Genomic DNA, 20208 nt, shown 5'->3' on the forward strand with positions numbered 1-20208 from the left:
AGAAATGTTTTCTTTCCTGGCATTAAGAAGAGCTTCCTTGAAATGGGCTTCCTTGAAACTTCCCTCCATCACCCCTGGTTCACCCCTGGTTCTACCCTCTGCGATCAAACAGAGCTAGTCTAATCCCCTTTCTGCAGGACAGTCCTTAAAATACTTGAAGACCACTAGTAGGCTATCTTGTCTTCATGAAGGAAATGACACCTAGATGGAAACTTGAAGGGAGAGAAGGATTTCAGCGGGCATAGGTGAGGATCTAATGGGTTAGTTTTCGTTCCTGGATTGATTCTTTTCTCCATGCATTTGTTCAAGTCCCGTTCTTAGAAAATAATCTTTGTATATGTCTGCTTTTAAAATTACATTCTTTCAGGGGCCAATTTAGGTAGCATTTCTGTGTAGCCTTTTATGATCTTCTTCAACCTCAATTGAAAGTATACTCTTCCCTCCTCAAAAATCTTGAGCATTTTGGACCATCCCATCACATTCTACCTTGCATCATTTGTGTGTGCGTGCGCGCGCGCGCGTGTGTGTGTGTGTGTACATGTATCCGCAGGATCTTGGAGTCTTTTTTCTTCATTGTATCCTTTGAGACTAATTCAGTGCCTTATATAGAAAAAAGCTTCATGGTAAATGTTGAATTTGGGAATTGTATTTACAATATTTTGCTTCTATGTGTGTGTGTATGTGTGTGTCTGTGTGTGTGTTTGTGTAGTTTTGCTTTTCTTTTTTTCAGTAGTGGGGAGAAGTAGGTAGGAAAGGGAGAAAATGATCAGATTCCAAAAAGTAAAACATAACTCAAAAAAGCAATAGTAGGGGTCATCATAGAATGGGATGACATAGGACAATATGGAATATTATGGATTTTAAAGTTCAGAAGTAGGACAGAGGAGGATAGTGATGAGAAGGCAGGGAAAATTAGGATAGGGAAGGAGTTTTGCCACAAAAGATCTGAACTGCAAGAATGGGGGAAAGGGAGCTGGGAGTTCATGGCATGGAGGATAGAGGTCCCCCACTGGCCAGGATCCTGTAATGACTGAACAAAGAGTGAGTATGGGGTGGTGATGTCAGCTTTTCTGGCTCCTCCACCGCCATCAGAGGGGACGTGGGGACACAGGCAGCAAGTTCTCTATGGTCATCTAGATCAGTAAATAACTAATGTTCTACTCCCCCAAGGAGGATAGGCTAATCCCAAGGTGTTAAGAGATGAGGCATGTCTGGAAGACATTTTACATCCCAGTGTCTTAATTCTGGAAGCACAGGGCCCCTGGTACTTTTGCTGTCCCAAGGCTCAGCACTGGAGTGATAGATTCAAGTCTCCTTGGAAGAAACATTTTATTGCATCTGGCTCCCTGAAGTCTTCTACATAAACAATTGAAGTCCCAGGCTAAGGAGTGGCACAAATCAATGTGCTTCACTATGTCTTTGGATCTTTCTAATGGCTGGAGACAATAAGAAAAGTCAGTCATCTCTTATCTCTAAATGTAAGCTGTGTACATGGTATCTTCGACATCATTTTCTAGTGAATGGTGAATTCCTTCATTTGATACATTGTGGAGTCAGGCAGGCCTTGCTGTCAGATACCCTTACAAGGCAGGCTTCAGGGTGGCAAAATCGGAACAGCTCAGGCCATAGAGGGGGTCCTCAGACTGCTGCCATGATTCCAGTTAATGGGAATGACATTAAATAGCCTCCTACCTTAATGATAATGTAGAAAGCTTTAGTGTCTGGTGATGTCATCTCTCAACCACTAATAGGAGAGAAGGGGACAGAAAGGAAAAGATAACCCAGTGTTAGGGTGTACCCTAACATGATCCAGTTAAGAGGATGCTTAATCAGTTCAGTTTCAAGTGTACTTTATGCATTAGAATCCCTGAATGTTAATTGCAAAAGTAACCTTGGAAACAAGGACATCGTATTATGTTTTCCATGGTGTTGATACTGCATACAAAGGTAAGTTAAAGACACAGTTTCAACTTTTCCTCTGGGTTCCCTTATTTTTGTTGGCTTTGGTTTTCAACATTTATTTCTTTGGTGTAGTGAATTCTTTGTTTAGTATTCCTGGGTCAGCCATCCAAATGTATCATAGTTACAAGAATTTGAATATGCAGCTTGTTGGTTTCACTGTTCTCTAATGGCTCTTTGGGGGCAGCTCTGAATTCTGAGAGTGATAGAACCACTGTGACTTCAGATGCCCGTATCGTCTCCCCTTTCCACAAAATAAGAGTATAAAGTAGCAGTGTTTCTAGCAGCAAATTTCTGTTGCTTTACTTATTCTATGAGTCACAATGTACATGAACAAAAGTAACAAACACTTCAGAGTTGAAAGCATCCATGAGCACAGCACTGACACTTTGTTAGATAAATAAAAGGAATATCAGCACTTTATGCTTCAAATAAAATGTTCACACTCTTTCCTGGTATCATAAAAGGAAGATTTTAAAACCCAGAAGAAAATGGATCTATTTTCTAGCACTATATTAGAGTTCCCTCTTTACCTCTTCTTTTCAAGCATCTGGTCCTCACTTGTATCAGAGAGCTGTACAAAAATGATATGGACTGAATGAACCACCTGTCAGATGTTAGCTAAAAATTGGAATAGATGACCTCTGAGGCTTCATTTGAGTCCAGATCTATGGTTCTATATTGCACAAAAATGGTTCGGGTATCATTCCGATCCTTTTCCTGAATGGAAGTAACAGAAACAAATAACAAGAAAAAAATTTCTTTTCAAATTTCAGCTTTTTGCTAAACTTCTGAAGAGGCCTAAAGCCCCTTCACTTATTTGGTTATCTATCCCTGAAAGTACTGACATACTAAAAATGGCTGACATATATACATAGTGCTTTGAAGTCTACAAGTTGCTTTAAATACATTATTTCACGTGAGCCTCACAACAACTCTATGAGGTTGGTACACAGGTGGTGTCTTCATTTTATGTAGGGAAAAGCCAAGGCTTAGAAATTTTAATGACTTGTCCAGGGTCACATGGTTTATAAATCTAGAGATAAAGAGTTAATCCAAAATATTCTGACTCTATTAAGCCACAAAAAAATATAATTTTGTGGCCTAACCTGTGGGCAAATAGGATTTGAGTAAACATTGTGGAAACTGTGGGGTTTGTCCCCAGTGAAATTAGGTACTGCACATTCAGACATATCAATTTTGATTCTTCATGCTACTGAATAAATTATGAGTTAATATAATTCAGTAGATTTATCCAGCGGTGTTTAGATTTTTGTCGAAGGTGTTTTTTTTAATGCAAAGTATTTTTTTATATCAAGCATTTAAACTGAACTGGATTCCTGTCCAACAAAAGTTTTCTAAACCTTCTGGCAGTCTCTTTTTAATTAAATTAAGTTTTTAATCTCTGATGACTAGTGTGCTATTTCACTGCACACTATTTGGCCTCTTACTCTGGTGAGATTTTTTTTTAAAGTCTTGTTCTTTTGATTCTTGTCCCTTATAATGCCTTTTTGAAATAGATGTAAAATTGGCAGGTTTCTTATGTCCTCAGAGAAATTTTGGTACTACATTGCCTACTGAATTATTTTTTATACAAAGATTTTCAATCTTTTCCCAAATCTTCATCACTGATCTCTAATATCTAAAACACCATTTGCCATATTTATTTAGAAATAAAACACATAGAAAATATGGACCCATTGCCGTCTCTCATAATTCACCATACTATTCTATTTTAATACCTTGGAATTTAGTGTTGAAAAATTGTGTTGCAATATGGGAAGAAGGCAAGAACTCAACTAGTACGTTTCTTTTTTGTTTTAGTAATGGTCAGCTCTTTAAGCTGATCTATTACAAAATCAATTCTGGCATACACTCTTCAATTATCTACATCTTTAATCTTGTTTGGCCTTTATGAAGCACCTAGCATGGGAATACATTATCTTACATCCATATATGGAAAAATTGATCTAGAAAAGGAATATTGGTTTCTTCAATCTTACAAAAAGCTTCAAAAGTATCTAAGAGCCATTATGTATTTTCCTCAGCAATTCTCACTCAAATATAATAACAAGCAACAATATCCTGAAAAATATCACACTCTTAGGCTATATATAATATATATTATGTATATGTATGCATACATATACATATGTGTGCGTGTATGTTTGTGTGTATATAATTTTATTATGATTCTAAACTAGACAAAGCCCAGTTTCCTTCAAATCTAAGCCTGTGAACCCACACTAGTCTTTATGGTTTTACTAGCCTCTTAACTATAATACGAATCTGTGGATAGGGCCAATCAGTTAAGACTGAAAGCCCAGGTCCCATCTTACACACACACATTCACACACCTTCTGCACAGATTTAATTTACATCCCTGAGAATTCCTTAATGAACTGCAATCTTTCCAGTGCCAACAGTTCTTGAGAGTCCTTTCCTGGCAAAAATCTAGCTGCCTAAGATTACAAATCTTAAAGCAAAAAAGTGTTTTTAAATCCTCTTTTTTCTTTCTTTTCTACAGGGTCCAATAGCATCCCCTTCATCAGCACTGTCTATTCTCTCCAGTGGGCAGGGTGTCCCCCCACCTCCTCCTCCTCCTCCACCTCCAGGACCACCTCCAATCTTCGATAATGAAAGCAGAAAAGAAGAGTCCTCACCATCACGCTCAGCTCTGTTTGCTCAGCTTAACCAGGGGGAGGCAATTACTAAAGGTTAGAGAGCAATAACAATAAGATCGTCAATCCTATCTATTAACACCAGGTGTACAAGTCTTCCAACAGTTCATCAGTGCTTAGTCTGATCCCTGGTTGGAATAAGTGAATCATTCTATTCTCATGCCATACACACATGCAAATACTATTAGGATGAAAAAACATATTCTCCTCCTATAGGTAAAGTAATTCAGTAGAGTCAGGATCAGACTTCAGGGACTCCAAATTCAAAATTTGCCAGTTATTAACATATTACATAACCCTCTCGTGCTTTGGCTTCTGCCTCTGCAATCCAGACATCAGCTAAATATTACCAGGGGGATTTATAAATGTAGTCTGATTGCTATCATGGAGCTCACACAATAGTTGAAGAATTAGAACATGAATCCCATCTCACTATGTTCAGGTAAGGCATGGTTAATGAAAGAAATGAATTCCAGGGATGAGGAACAAATTGTGCCAAGATACAGAGGAGGGAGATGGAGTATTCTGTGTGAAGAACAGCACGAAGGCTGGTCTTGCTGGATCAAAAAGTACATTAAAGGGATTAATGTATGCTGTTCAATTTTCAGTAACAATTGCTAAATGCTGAAAAGTACATGACAATACATTTTTGTTTTGCACAGATAATAGTGTGTATAGGGGAAAGAACATACTAGTCAACAGATAAATGTTCTAGTCCTGGCCCTTCTTGAAAAACCCTTCACCTCTCCAGACTTCAGATTACTCATCTGTGAAATGAAGTTGGATTTATTATTCTGGTTAGACTTTTAATGGCACACTCTAAATTAGTAAGGTGGGAGATGTTTTACCTTTATATAAATACAAGTATTAGCCATGCCATTGTTTTCTATTTCATTCAGTGATGTGTACCTAGAAAACATGAAATTCTACCCATCAGTTTTAGATACCCAAGGTAAAAGTGTTTCAATTGGTGGTGTTACCAGTTAGGCTATTATGTAGACCTTTAGACGCTACGGGCACCTAAGGGGCACAATGGACAGAGCACTGGGCTTGGAATCAGGAAAACTCATCTTCGTGAGTTCAAATCTGGCCTCATACACTTACTATGTGTAAGTGTATATTATGTGACCCTGGGCAGTCACTTAACTCTGCCTCAGTTCCTCATCTGTAAAATGAACAGGAGAAGGAAGTAGCAAACGATTACAATACCCTTGCCAAGAAAACCCGAAATGAGGTCATGAAGCATTGGACATGAATGAAACAAATCAGCAATAACTAAATGCTACCCAGGCCCATGGAGTTTGCAAGTGGCCCTAAGATATGTTTAGAGCAACATTATAAAATTATGTCACTTCTGCTCAAATCATGGCTTCCTGTAGTCCTTCAAAGTAGAGGAAGATAGTTTCTCTTCACACAAAGTATTAGGATACCTGTTGATGAGTTTGTTTTTCTAGGACTCCGACATGTGTCCGATGATCAGAAGACACATAAGAATCCCAAGCTGAGGGCTCAAGGAGGACAGACTCATTCTCCTACTAAAAACCACACTCCAAGTCCCATCTCTCCCCAATCTCCTTTGCAGCAGAACCATCCTCCCGTGTTAGAGCTGGAAGGAAAGAAATGGAGAGTGGTAAGTATAGCTGTATTAATAGTTATCCAGTCCACACAGATTGAGACCAAGAAGACAAGGTACCAAACCATTTTCAATCACTGTATCCAACACGTTTTGTTCTCCCTTACCATGCTTATTACCTGTTACGTTGACGCAGGCTTAATGTGATCACATCCCTCTATAGCATCCACAACTTTCAAGGATTTCTCCATAAAGAAATTGCAGAATCTATATTATAATATCGATATTACAAAAATGAACAATTTTGAAGACTTTTACAAACAGATAATGAAATTAACAGAATCTGGAGAATAATTTGTAGAATAACAAAACATTGTGAAAAAAACAAACAACTTTTAAGCTGTAAGAACCCTGATGAATGCAATGATCATCCACGATTCTAGAGAACCAATGATGAAACATTCTATCTCCCTCCCAAGAGAGCTAGGTGTTGGTTTCAGGGTACAGATAAGACATATTTTTTGAGAAAATTTGTTTTGCTTTACTATACATATTTAGTGGATGAGATGAATATAGATGAGAGGTGATGGTTCTACTAAGGCCATGGGCTTCCCTAGAGATTTTCCCTATACCACATTTCCAAATGAGTTAACCTTTAGAGGCTGTGTTTAACATCCATACTTCCACCCAACTGGGCAGGTGTCACAGGATTTACTGCTCACCCATTAGCTTCTTTGCCCACTCCAGCTCATCAGCAAGAGGGTACAAAGAAAACAGCCAGCCCATGATCTATGTCTTTGTATGCTCATCAGACTCAAGCCAGCATGGGGGATACTCTCAATTCTTCTGCAGAGAGGTGAAGAACCCCAGAAGGTAACTCTAGATGACCAACCAATGATGGCAACATTCCCCATCCACAGGGTGAAAATTTAAAAACTATCTCCGTCCCTATGGAAGAGTTTCTGAAAGAGAAAAGACACAGAAGAAATACAAAAATGCAAAACTCTGTATACATTTCAACAATCAATGGGACTTGCTCATCTATATATTAATGCATGTAATGTTTGTGTCTGTTTTGCTCTTAGGAATATCAAGAGAATAGCAATGACCTTGTGATTTCAGATACCGAGTTGAAGCAAGTGGCTTACATTTTCAAATGTAACAAATCAACACTGCAAATTAAAGGAAAAATAAATTCCATTACAATTGGTAGGGTAGACCTATGGTTTTAGAGTTACTGTGATAATTCATTTCATGCAAAAGCAATTCCATGTATTTTATGGAGTTTGTTTTTTCCTAGACAATTGCAAGAAGTTTGGCCTTGTGTTTGATAATGTTGTGGGCATTGTGGAAGTAATCAATTCTAAGGATATTCAAATTCAGGTAAGCTTCAGCACAAAACAGAAATGCACACATTCTCTCCTTGCATAATACCATAGTAACTTCCTAAGAGGAGGCACAGTGAATGACAGCAGGAAAGTGCCCTGAATTTAGAGTCAAGACACCTGCTACTTCATAGCTGTAGAGGTATTCAGTTATTATGGTACAAATAGAAACCTAGGTAAACCATAGGGAGAAAGGGAAGGAACGAAGGAAGGAGGGAGGGAAGAGAAGAAGAAAGGAAAGGAAAAGTAGGTTTTAATTGGAACATCTAGTTCCCAAATGAGTGCATTTCCACTTCTCTCTTCCCCAGCATAGCCAAGTGATTTATTTTCTGCCTGAAAAATTGAGAAGACAGTGAAAGGCCTTCACTGCCATAAGCCCTGTCACTTATAGTTATTGACTTTTAGTCTGCCCCAACTTCAGCCATTACCAGTCTGTACATTTCTACTGCCTCACATCTTTGTAGCCACCAGTCTGCCTGAAACCAGAAATCAATCTGTAGCCCCACTCCAGTTATATTCTCCACCTTTGGCAACTCAGGACTCTCCAGACACTGCATCTATTTTCTTTCTCCTTACAAAGTCCTCCTGAGTGATTTCACCTTCTTCCCCTTCTCAGGATTTTCATCTCTTCCCCCATGATGAAATGTTTCCTATTCCTAGGCACCAGACTGCTGAGAAAAGGAGGCCTGGGCAGACAGACTTGGATCTGCTACACAGAATTCTAGAAAATATAGAGTTGTCATCGTCTGACCCTGAATTACTTTCTCATCTCCCGGTTTAAAAAAAAGTGCAATCTCTGTAAATCACACTAGATACATAAGGTTAACTGCATGCACATAGCACAAAATGTCCTTTAATATGCATATTATGATGTGATATGATATATGTTAATATGCATTATCAGTTATACTAGGTGCAGAGTCCTATGCAGATATATAGTACATCACATCCAAATTAAAGTTGCATGAAGTTAACCCAATATAAAGGTCATAAATAAATATATGGTCACATAAAGGTCACAAATAAATATATTGCATCACATGTTAAAGCTTCATTCATACCTAGCCCACATTAGATACATTCCATCAGTGGATGTTGTCTTGCTATATATATGTGCAACTTACTCTCCCTTTACCCTAGGAACAGCATATGGATAGTCCTGGTACTTTTATAGTAACATAATTAATTTTTAAAAACTTTCACTTCTACACTCCCAATTGGCCTATATTCCCAATTCTGGAACCACAGATGACCTGGATCAGAGGTGGGGAACCTATGGCCTCAAGGCCACATGTGGCCCTCTAGGTCCTCAAGTGCATCCCTTTGACTGAATCCAAACTTCACAGAACCAATCCCTTTAATAAAAAGATTTGTTCTGTAAAACTTGGACTCAGCCAAAAGGCCGCACCCAAGGACCTAGAAGGCCACATATATCATTGAGGCCACAGGTTCCCCACCCCTGGCCTAGATTGACCTTAATGAGTTCAGTCATTTTCAGTCATGTCCTACTCTTTATGATCCCATTGGGGGTTCTCTTGGTAAAGATACTGGAGTGGTTTGCCATTTCCTTCTCCAACTCATTTTATAGATGAGGAAACTGAGGCACACAGGGTTAAGTGATTTGCCCAAGGTCACACAGTTAGTAAGTGTCTGCAGCTGGATTTAAACTCAGATCTTCCTGACTCCAGGCCCAGCACTCTGTCCACTGTGCCATTTGGCCTTCACCTGACCCTAATGAGTCAGACTTAATTTCCTTGAGGCCTCCACAACTGGAGTTTCAGAAAAGGGGTAGACTCCAGAATCAGCCCCTTCACCCATAGAGATAGAAGTCCCTTTCTGGCTAAGGCAGGTTGGACAAGCTTCCCCAACCCTCAGCTTCCTCTTAAGATAAATCTTGAGCCACATTCTTTCCATATGACCCATTGTCTGGCACCAGCTGTCTTCTGCACCTGTTGGATGAGCCCTTCTTAAGTTCCCTTCTTTATCTCTCCATTGCTCCTGTGTTCCTGGTTACCGGAATCTGACTCCTTGAGGTTAACTGTATCTCTGTAGGGCCTCCACCATTCTCTGGCACTATTTTTTAGACTGGGAGATTACCAAGATTTCTCAACAGGACTCTCTACCCTGAATGGAGTTCGTAAGAGTGGACTTGAACATTAAACTAAAGTTGGCCTCTCTCAAACTTCTTCTGGTTTACATGGTATTCAAGTGATCTTTCAGCCAAGTGACATATTGGTAGTTAGTTTATATATTTTCTCCATCTCAAGAGCTTCCAAAGTAAAGTAACAGGCAGCTGTGGCTCACACTCAAACATCAGTAGGTAAGGGAGAAATCTGTGGTACCATGGCTGGAAGTGCAGCTGTCAGTCAAGTGCCTGATCAGACTGCTGATTGGCAGCTTTGACGTGCTCGGTTTCCAACCTGGGCTGGTTCGTTCCCCCTTAGGCATTCGAGTGGCCTTCTGGGAACGCCTTTCTTTGTGCCAGACACACTTAGTATAGTCTTATCTTTTGCTCCTACTGCAGTTCAGAGCTCCTGAGCTCAAGAGATCCACCAGCCTCAGCCTCCCCAGTAGCAAAGATTGTAGGCATGCTCTACCACACCCAGCTTCATATGATTATTTTAGAAAACCATGGAAACAATTACAGAAAAATTATACCCTATAGTGAGAGGAATAAGTAAATCTATTTTAGGCTCCCTCACAGTCCCAACAAAAAAGAAACAAAAATCAATGAAACAGTAAGAGAATTACCACTTTTCTGTGTTGTCTCCCTAGGAGGTAGACAGGGTTGTGCTAATGTGAGTTTGGTCCATCAGTAATGATGAGTTCTTTCTTTAAATTTCTGCATGGGAAAACCATTCCTACTGTATACGTGTCACTTGAAGGGGGGAAGCTTTAAAACACATCTCTGTTTGCTGAAATGCCTATGCTTGTTTAATCACCTTAAAGACTCAATCAAAAAGGCAATCAATGCTTTGTAAACATGAACTAATAACACCAAAGAGATATAATCATAAACTTGGATACACCTCAGAATATAAAAGAGGGATAAAACTAAAATGATTTCTTCTTTGTAACTAAAACTGTTTTTCACTGTGTACAGCCTGCCCGGATTCATGGGGGAGAGCCCATCTTAGAGTGTCAGAATTATAAACTTGGTACATTAGACTGCTACTGTATTGTGAAATTAAACTTAAAGTGGTGTTGAAACAGAAAGTTGCCCCCATAAGTTATTCGTTTGGTGCTCATTCTTATTTCTTCATCCATCGTCTTGGTATATGAAAAATTCTGGCTAGCGTTGTGCATGTTGATCTTCTTTGCTGCTGTTAAACTAAAGAAATTAAGACAAAAATTACTGAAATGTTAGTGCTCTCCAGTTCTGGATTTCCCTTTTTATTTATCATGGAAAGCCCCGCCATTTCTATGACCCTAAACAACCTCGCCTTTTTCTTTCTTTTTTTTGTACTGAGATATGGACTGAGTTTCCCCAAGAGAATTCTTGACATCAGTAGTGCCATCTACATGAGTTTAGCAATTGGCAACTCAACATTGTTTTTAGGATGAAAGAGGAGAAGTTCTTATCACTTTAATTACCATTTCAAGAAGGAAAATTATGGAGCTGTAATATAGTAGGACAGAAAACATTTGATTCTACTACAGAACACCTCAGAGATTTCTAAAACCTGGCTATTTGAAAGAAACTTAAAACTAAGCAGAATTTTTTGGTGGCACTTGAATATTTGCAAACAATACACAGCATCTATTCTCCTGCTGTGTACTTTGGAGGCTGTTCTATGAATGGTTTACTCCTGCCCTTCTTCCCTGACCCAGCTTTCTGAAAATAAGGCCCAACATTTAGAGAGAGTTTCATTACCTTCAAAGTACCTAAATGTATACTATCTCATGTAATTGTCACATTAACCTCCTAAGACAGATGGATGGTGTAAATGTCTTCATCTAACATAAGACTTTGCTAACAAGAATCATCCTGCTTCTCCTTTATTTTTTGGTAGGTTCAGAAAATTATTAATCTGTCAGCTATCAAGTTCAAGGATCATTTATTTACTATTAATATTTTGCAGTATGACAATACTTAATATCTATGTTCATTCAAACTTGACAAAGATAAATGGGGGAAAATTTTTAAATCTATGAAAACACATTCATTATGTATTCATTTGTTCGTGAACATTGTAATCCTACTAAGAGATAAGCGTTAAGCCACCTCTGAATACAGTGGCTTCCATATTATGAGGACTTCCATCTCCATTTTAAGGAAGGGGATCCTAAGTTTTGAAAATTCTTTCTTATAATCCCCTTTTCCCAAAATGGCAGTCCTACCTTTGACCCCAGGAACCCACCACCGAACTATATCCTTTTGCCCTTGCCAAAATATTCATGAGGTTTGCTTAAGGCCTGTTGAATTTTACGTTGGAATTTGTTCACATTTGTAATATGTATTACCATAGCACTACAGGTTTATTCATTTGTTTTAAATTCAGGTTATGGGGAGAGTGCCAACAATTTCAATTAATAAGACAGAAGGCTGCCACATATACCTCAGTGAAGAAGCTTTAGACTGTGCAATTGTGAGTGCCAAGTCATCTGAAATGAACATACTTATTCCACAGGATGGTGATTACGTGAGTATACAGACTGCTAAGATCCTTCTTTAGTCCCTACGATTAACATCCATACTTTTGCTTAAACATTTATTCACCTCTGAGCTTACATTCCAGTACTTCCATGAATCAACCATGTCTCTGACGTAGGTACTGCTTCCAGTAGGACTGACCACAACTCATCCATACTTTTTTTTCTTGTGTGACTTTTCTATGTCTTCCCATTAATTCTTCATGTGGGGTCTACCCAACATGTTAGAGGCCCTCTCGTAGATTTTTAAACACTATGTGAGCTTCAGTGAGACACTCAAGCTATCTAGCTCCGACCCTTCATTCTTGCTACTTGGCTCATCTATCTCCATCTTTGACCACACTGTTCCAATTTGATATCATTTATTCATTATTTCACACAAGTCATAGTTGGTAATAGGCTACAGTAAGTCCAAAATATGTATCTAAATTGCCTAAATTATAATAAAAATGGCACTTTTGGGGCAGCTAGATGGCGCAGTGAGTAGAGCACCAGCCCTGGAGTCAGGAGGACCTGAGTTCAAATATGACCTCAAATACTTAACACAATTACTAGCTGTGTGACCTTGGGCAAGTCATTTAACCCCAATTGCCCTGCCTTCCCCCCTCCAAAAAATGGCACTTTATGGCTTGCAAAATGTTTTACAAATATTATCCTTAAACCTTAAAGAATTATATAAATATGAACTGTTATTATATGGGAAAAGATAAATTAATTGGGGTTCTTAGCATGACATTCTGTGGAAGAAAATCTTCCAGTAAATCATGGTCTGCTAGTCAGTTTTTCAGCTGATGAGGAGCCAGAACACAAGCTAATTTACTTGGTCTAGTCACTACTGCCACAACCAGTCTCCCTAAAGCATAAGGGAATTCCCAGTGAGGACAAAAGCATGGCCAGCACTGCTCCTACAAGTGTCAGAGAACAATACCGAGTCTCACATTCCCCTTAGAAACCATCACTTCCTTTCTGTGTCCTTCCTACACATACTTGAGCTGCAGCTTTCAAAAACAAAAGCAAAATGTGATTTGACCTAAGTGGAAAAATTCACATTGACTTGCTTGTCAAGCCAGTTTGCATTCTGTGCATTCTTCTGTTGGTTAAGACTTCTCATGAGATTTCACATCTTATTTTCTATCCCCCCTCCATCTCAGCCCCATGTACTTTGAACTGGGTACATCTCTCATTTATTAGGGACAGTTGTTTCAAAGAGCAATGACTCCTTCCAAAGGAAAACTGAGATCACCTAGAGGATATTGGTAATTCACACAGTAACAAAGAAGTGTGACTTGATGGAAAAAACTGAACCTCATTTTCTGTGCCGACTTCAACAAGAAGAACCAAAAATTTGCTGAGGATCATTGATTAAGAGCCAGACAGAACCTCAGAAGCCATCTGGTCCAACTACTCTTCTAGAATATTAAAGATGTGGCTTCTTTGAGTTGCCCCTTCAGAGACTTTCTGTTGGCTCTACTGCAAGTGATGCTGCCATTCAACAAGTACTTGCTGTAAAAAGATATGCGTATATGCATACTCAAAAGAAGGGGCCTGATTAGAAATCTGACTTGTGGGGCAGCTAGGTGGTGTGGTGAGTAGAGCACTGGTCCTGGAATGAGGAGGACCTGAGTTCAAATCCGGGCTCAGACACTTGACACACTTACTAGCTGTGTGACCTTGGGCAAGTCACTTAATACCAATTGCCCTGCCTTCCCTACTCAAAAAAAAAAAAGAAAAAATGAAAAGAAATCTTACTTGCCTTCAGCTAAATATAGTTTTATGATTCACCAAAATATCTATTTTAGAAAGACACACGTGCTCCAGGTCACCTACAACATTATCAGTGATTCCTAAATGATAAGTGAGGGATGCCAGAGCTCCAGAGCCAAAGACAGATGTCTATTTCCCTTAATTGAAACCCCTAGATGAAGTGCCCAAGAGGTGTCTGTGGAAAAAAACAGCAAAACTTCTTTCCTCCCATTTTCTATTCTGTTTGGTTTTGTTTGTTTTTTTAATGTATTGGTGTCTTTACCCCAGATTGGGGTGGAAGGGGGAAAAAGGAGTGTCAACAGGGAGGTGGGAAACTGATTTACCTTGTTTGCCTCAATACATTTTATTCCCAGGCCAAAGGGTAGATGAGGAACATTCGTATAAGAGATAACTAATGATGTGACTCAGAAAAAACAGATTTTGTCCCAGTGTGGTATTGAAAAGGCTTGCCTTAGATATAAACTCTTTAACCATCATGTTTGCCAACTGTTTGCATGCATAAGACAACCTTCATTTATTTAGCCAGCATTCTTGTTATCCCTCTACCAGAAAGAATTTCCTGTTCCTGAACAGTTCAAGACAGCATGGGATGGATCCAAGTTGGTCACTGAACCTGCAGAAATTATGGGATAATCTCCTTTGGACACACAGAACCCCATGACCTTAATACCCACAGGTCATCTGAATAAAGAATAGCAGCATCAAAGGACTAGAAGTAGCAGCAACCAAGACTGCTGTAGTTTGGGCCTTCAAGCAATCGCTGTGTACTCTAGGAACAGAGATATTTCCAGCACGCTTTATTAGGCATTCTGAAATCTTTGAAACTGCCTCACAATCTGCATTCATTTATAGTTTTGATCCTAAAAAATGCCATGTAAACATAAAAGACTTAAAGAAAAACATACACTCCCCTCATATCATTGGCTATGGCATAATGACTGATAAGTCAGAATATTGCATGATATATATTGTACGATCATATTCTGTTGCATTCCATTCTTATTTTAATACTAATTGAAAAATATTAATAACAGTCTTGAAGAATGTACGATGCTGATTTTTACCTTTTAGCCAAATCATGTATAATGCAGTGAAAATGTGCCCAGGAAAGTGTGATTTTTTTTGTAACTTTATCCATTAAATTTTATCATCTAGATTATGCATTTCAGCAAAAACATATTTGCCAGTAGAAATGTATCTGCCAGTATTTTATCACACTTTTTATTAAATATTTAGGGAAAGCCCACCTTTGGATGCCAATTTATAGTTTCTGGGACCTCCTTAAGTTACTGAAAATTGAAAGTAAAATTCTGGGTTTTTTTCTCCTAGAAAATACACTGATTTATTTAAAATTCTACCCCATCACCAGAAGAGTTTTAATTTGTGTGCCTTCTGTCTTATTATTTGGTGGGGGAAGGTAGTTTATTTTACACATAATACCTCACACTCTTGCTCTAGAGATCAAGAAAAAAAATTGTTTTTAATTTGGTACCTATTAAGCATCAGATGCCTTGTAAATGACTTCCACTTTAAGGTCATTTCATACCTAAATAGACTTTTGACTCAATTTGTTTTGCATATTGTACTACTTTTCTGCTTATAAAACTTACAAACCAGCCTTTGAAATGCACATAACAAGCCATAGATTTCTTCTTTATTAATTACCTATCAAAGCCTAAGGAATTGATTCTGGTTTGGGCCCCTGACTCAGTTTTGTAGTACTTGTAGACCATGTTTTTTTTTCAGCACTGAGATAGACCTGGTATGCATTTGTGTATTTTCAATTTATAACACTGAAAAATCTGCCTACTTTTTGGATCACATGTAATAATACTTTGTGATGATGAAATCTTAGTGACATGCTTGCAGAAGTAGTAATGATAATCCACATATATGTATATATATGAATTCATATATACATACATATATTGCAGCCTTCAGGGTATATTGTTTCCAGTTTTTTAAATATCTTAGATATCGCTACAATACTATAACAACCAGTGCTCATGTAACAAGGTTTTGCTAACAAGGTTTTGTCTATATGTATAATGTTGTGGCTTTATAGTAAGATCATTTTTCAAGGGTATTCTGAAATAAAATGAGACTATAATTGTTTAAATACAGAGAATAATTCTGAATGTTGAAAGTTTTTCCCCTCCATAATTTCTCTTTTTCTTGAACACCTTCCTGATGTAGTTGGATTTGATAGAAACAGCTGTGAGTCTGTCTGGTTGAATGGGAGTATTTTTGTAGAGCATCCTATCCAGCACTCCTGGAGAATAGTTGGCTTGTTTCTTTGAAACAGATATATTAGGCCATCTGCATTTGAAATCCAAGACACTTTAGTTAGAGTGTCAACCACAATTTACTTCTACAATCGCTTTTTATAATTCATTGTTTCTTTGCCACAAAGCCAATTTGATATATATGCTAACAAATGTTAATCTCCATAAGATATGTATCATTATTCTTAGTGGTTTACAGAAAAAAAAACTATATATGTGTGTGTGTGTGTGTGTCTATATATATATATATATATATATATATATATATATATATATCTTCATTTTACCATTTCAAAGACCCTGTATAACAGAGGCAATGCAATCACAGTTATCCCTTCCACATCATGACTTCCCCCATCACAGTTTCAATATATTGGGGGTCAGCATAAGAAATTAAATGAGAATTTTGGGGGAGTTTTGCAGATGCCACAGATGACATGCGAAGGCCAGCAGACAACACAGAAAAAGTTTAGAAACTCAGAAATGCATAATATATCCATATAGAGAGAGCTATAAACACCCTGTAAAAGAAAAAGAAAAAAATCAGACTTATTCCGTGATATGAAGGGAAGGCCAAAAATGTTTACACAGATTTTCCAGATCGCAGGGGTACCACACCCCTAAACACCACAGTGTGGAAGGGATAACTGTATAACCCCCATTTTACAAATGAAGACACTTAGGCACAGAGAATGTAAGAAATTCACCAAAGATCGCACAACTAGTAAATAATGGAGTTAGGACTTGAACTCAGGGCCCATTAATCATCATAACAGCAATAATGGTAAAATACATATGCTACAGCATATAAAATAATAACAACCCAAAATACCAAAAATATCTGCCCAAAATTCAGTACAGTTCAGTATTAAGAAATATTAAGACTGTCTAGTGCTACATAGAAAGATAGCTATAGGCCCTGATTTCAAGGAGCTTTCAAGCAAAAGGAGGAAATGCAGGTCAAAAACACAAATACATAAAAAAAACACACAAATATACAAGAGGGAGTTGGAACGATTCAGAAGAATCATTCAGGCAAAGTGATGCAAGAAATTTGAAAAGAGAGGTAAATTTCATATGGAAGTCAAAGACAGATAGGTGAGGCATCTATTACAAGCACAGAAGAAATAAGTAGGTTTGAACAAGTTGGTGAAGGGCCTTGAATGTCAGAGTAAGGATTTTGCATTTAATTCAGTAGGCAATAGGGAATCATTGAAGATTTTTAAGTAGAGTCACCTAATCATAGAAGCATATTGGGAGGATTGCTTAGGCCACAGCATGGCGGATAGACTGACAAATCAGTACTGGCTAAGAAATAGAGTGTACAAAATCAGTGGACTAGATTAAGTACACAGTATATAATAGTAAATGACCATAGTAATTTAGTATTTGATAAACTCAAAGATTTAGGCATGTGGGGTAAGAATTCGCTATTTGACAAAAATTGCTGGGAAAACTGACAAGAAGTTTGACAGAAAGTAGGTGTAGACCAATATCTCCCACTGTATACCAAGGTAAAGTCAAAATGGTTGCATGATTTTGACATAAAGGATGACATAAGCAAATTAGGAGATCACGAAAAAATTTACCTGTCAGATCTGTGGATAAGGGAAGAGTTTATGATCAAATAAGAGATAGGATCATGGGAAGTAAAATGGATATTTTGTTTTATTGTTGTTCAAATGTGCACAACTCTTTGTGACCCTGTGTGATGTTTTCTTGGCAATGTTACTGGAATAGTTTGCCATTTCCTTCTTCAGTGAATTAAGGCAAACAGAAGTTAAATGACTTGCCCAAGGTCACACAGGTAGTGCATGGCTGAGCCTAGATTTAAATTTAGGTCTTCCTGACTCTAGGGCCAGTGCTCGCTCCACTGAGCCATCTTGAAATTAAAAAGATTTTGCACAAATAAAATCAATGTAGCCAAAATTAGAAGGAAAGCAGGAAATGGGGGGGGGGGTGTTGTTACAGCAAGTTTCTCTGATAAAGGCCTCATTTCTCAATTATATAATCAAACAAATCAAATTTCAGAGCCATTTCCCAACTGACAAAAGGTTAAAGGATATGAACAGGTAGTTTTTGGAAGAAATCAAAGCTATCAATAATCATATGAAAAATGCTCTAAATCAGGGGATTGGAGATTAGAGAAATGCAGATTAAAATAACTCTGTGGTACCACCTCATACCTGTCATATTGGCTAACATGACAGAGAAAATGACAAATCCTAGAGGGGATGTGGCAAAATAGGTGCACTGTTGGTAGAGTTGTCAACTGGTCCAACCATTCTGGAGAACAATTTGGAACTATGCTGAAAGGTCTATAAAACTGTGCATACCCTCTGCCAAAGAGATCAAAGAAAAAAAGAAAAGGATCTATATGTACAAAAATATTTATAGTAGCTCCTTTTTCTTGGTGCAAAGAATTGGAAATTATGGGGATGCCCATCAATTAGGGAATGGCTGAACAAGTCCTACTATATGATTGTGATGGAATACTATTGTACTTTAAGAAATGACAAGCAAGATAGTTTCAGAAAAATCTAGGAAGACTATGAACTGATGCAAAGTTAAGTGAGCAGAAACAGAATATTGTACACAGTGACAGCAATATTGTAATGATCAACTGTGAAAGACTTAGCTACACTAATCAATACAATGATCCAAGAGAATTCCAAAGGACTCGCAAGAAAAAATATTCCCCACCTCCAGAGAGTGAATTCTTGAACTCTGCAGATGAAAGCATACATTTTTCACTTATTTTATTTTTCTTGCTTTTTTTGGCAACATGGCTGATATGAAAATGTTTTGTATGACTTCATATATATAATTGAAAGCATATAGCTTTCCTTCTCTCAATGTGTAGGGGAGGGGATGGAAGTAGGGAGATAATTTGCAACTCAAATTTTTTTTAAAAGAATGTTGAATATCTTTTTAAAGAAAATAAATAGCCTGGAGATATGAAAAAACAGTTAGGAAGGTGTTACAATGGTCTATTTGAGAAAAGATGAGACCCTGAGTTTAATGGGAGTGAGAAAGAGGAACCAGATGGGAGAAAGACCATGCAGGTAGAAATAACTGGCCTGACATGAGCCCAAAATATTCTAAAAATGGACATGCTCCACAAAGAAATAACTTTAAATTGGTGAACAGTCTATTTGAAATGCATCATAAACTTCAGAACTGGTTTTAACTTTCCTGAGGTCTTTCCTTCCAAGATCATATGCACAGGTCATTTGGAATATGTCACCATAACCATTATACTAAGCCTATGTGTCTTCAGCTACTTTTTAGGGTTGGGTTATTTTGGGGGGTTCTTTTTTTACTATATGGTATTTAACTTCCAAACAGGGTCATTAGAAACATTTTAGCCATATGTTGTAAAATGAAGCAGGTGCCACAGGGAAATGTTACAGATTTGGTAACCCTTCTTCCTTTCTTCCTAAATCATGTATTACTATTGCTACAATATAGTAAATTATCTCAAATAGTTTAAATGGCCAAATAAACATAATCCTAAATATAACACATTCTGAAACTAAAAGTAAAGGTGTACTTCTTTGACTTTCAAGATTCCGGGGATATCATTTCTTCAATAAAACCATTCCCTTGTACTTAAAACTGCATTGGCCAGCAGTGACATTACATTATGCTGGTTCTCTTCCTCCCTCTCTGGCTTATTCTCTGGCACCTCTTTCTTCTCTACCCCTATTCCAAACCTGGCCTTTTTCCTCGATATGAGAACTCATCCTCTCTCAGAGCTTCAACTACCACCCCCAGGACTTCCACTAAGTTACCCATAAGACACTTCTACCTGGATGTCTCACCTTCATCTTACATTCAATATGTCAAAAACTGAACTCATCTTTTCTCCGCTCCCCAACTAATCAGATCTCCTTTAACTTATTTGA

At 37.9% G+C, this 20208-nt stretch overlaps 1 protein-coding gene across 2 annotated transcripts in view; it reads left to right on the plus strand.

The window, feature by feature from the left end:
* The window catches only part of CAP2 (cyclase associated actin cytoskeleton regulatory protein 2), a 162082-nt gene extending 145939 nt beyond the window's left edge, over positions 1 to 16143 (plus strand). For both annotated transcript variants that reach the window (XM_036740974.1, XM_036740973.1), the window contains exons 8-13: positions 4487 to 4676; positions 6095 to 6270; positions 7299 to 7422; positions 7514 to 7596; positions 12101 to 12241; positions 14565 to 16143. In XM_036740974.1, coding sequence (XP_036596869.1) covers positions 4487 to 4676; positions 6095 to 6270; positions 7299 to 7422; positions 7514 to 7596; positions 12101 to 12241; positions 14565 to 14648 — 798 coding nt within the window. In that variant the 3' untranslated portion in view covers positions 14649 to 16143. The remainder of the gene's footprint in view (positions 1 to 4486; positions 4677 to 6094; positions 6271 to 7298; positions 7423 to 7513; positions 7597 to 12100; positions 12242 to 14564) is intronic.
* Positions 16144 to 20208: the final 4065 nt, after the last annotated feature.

The sequence above is a fragment of the Trichosurus vulpecula genome, chromosome 1, assembly GCF_011100635.1.
Source record: "Trichosurus vulpecula isolate mTriVul1 chromosome 1, mTriVul1.pri, whole genome shotgun sequence".
NCBI classification, from domain to species: Eukaryota; Metazoa; Chordata; class Mammalia; order Diprotodontia; family Phalangeridae; genus Trichosurus; species Trichosurus vulpecula.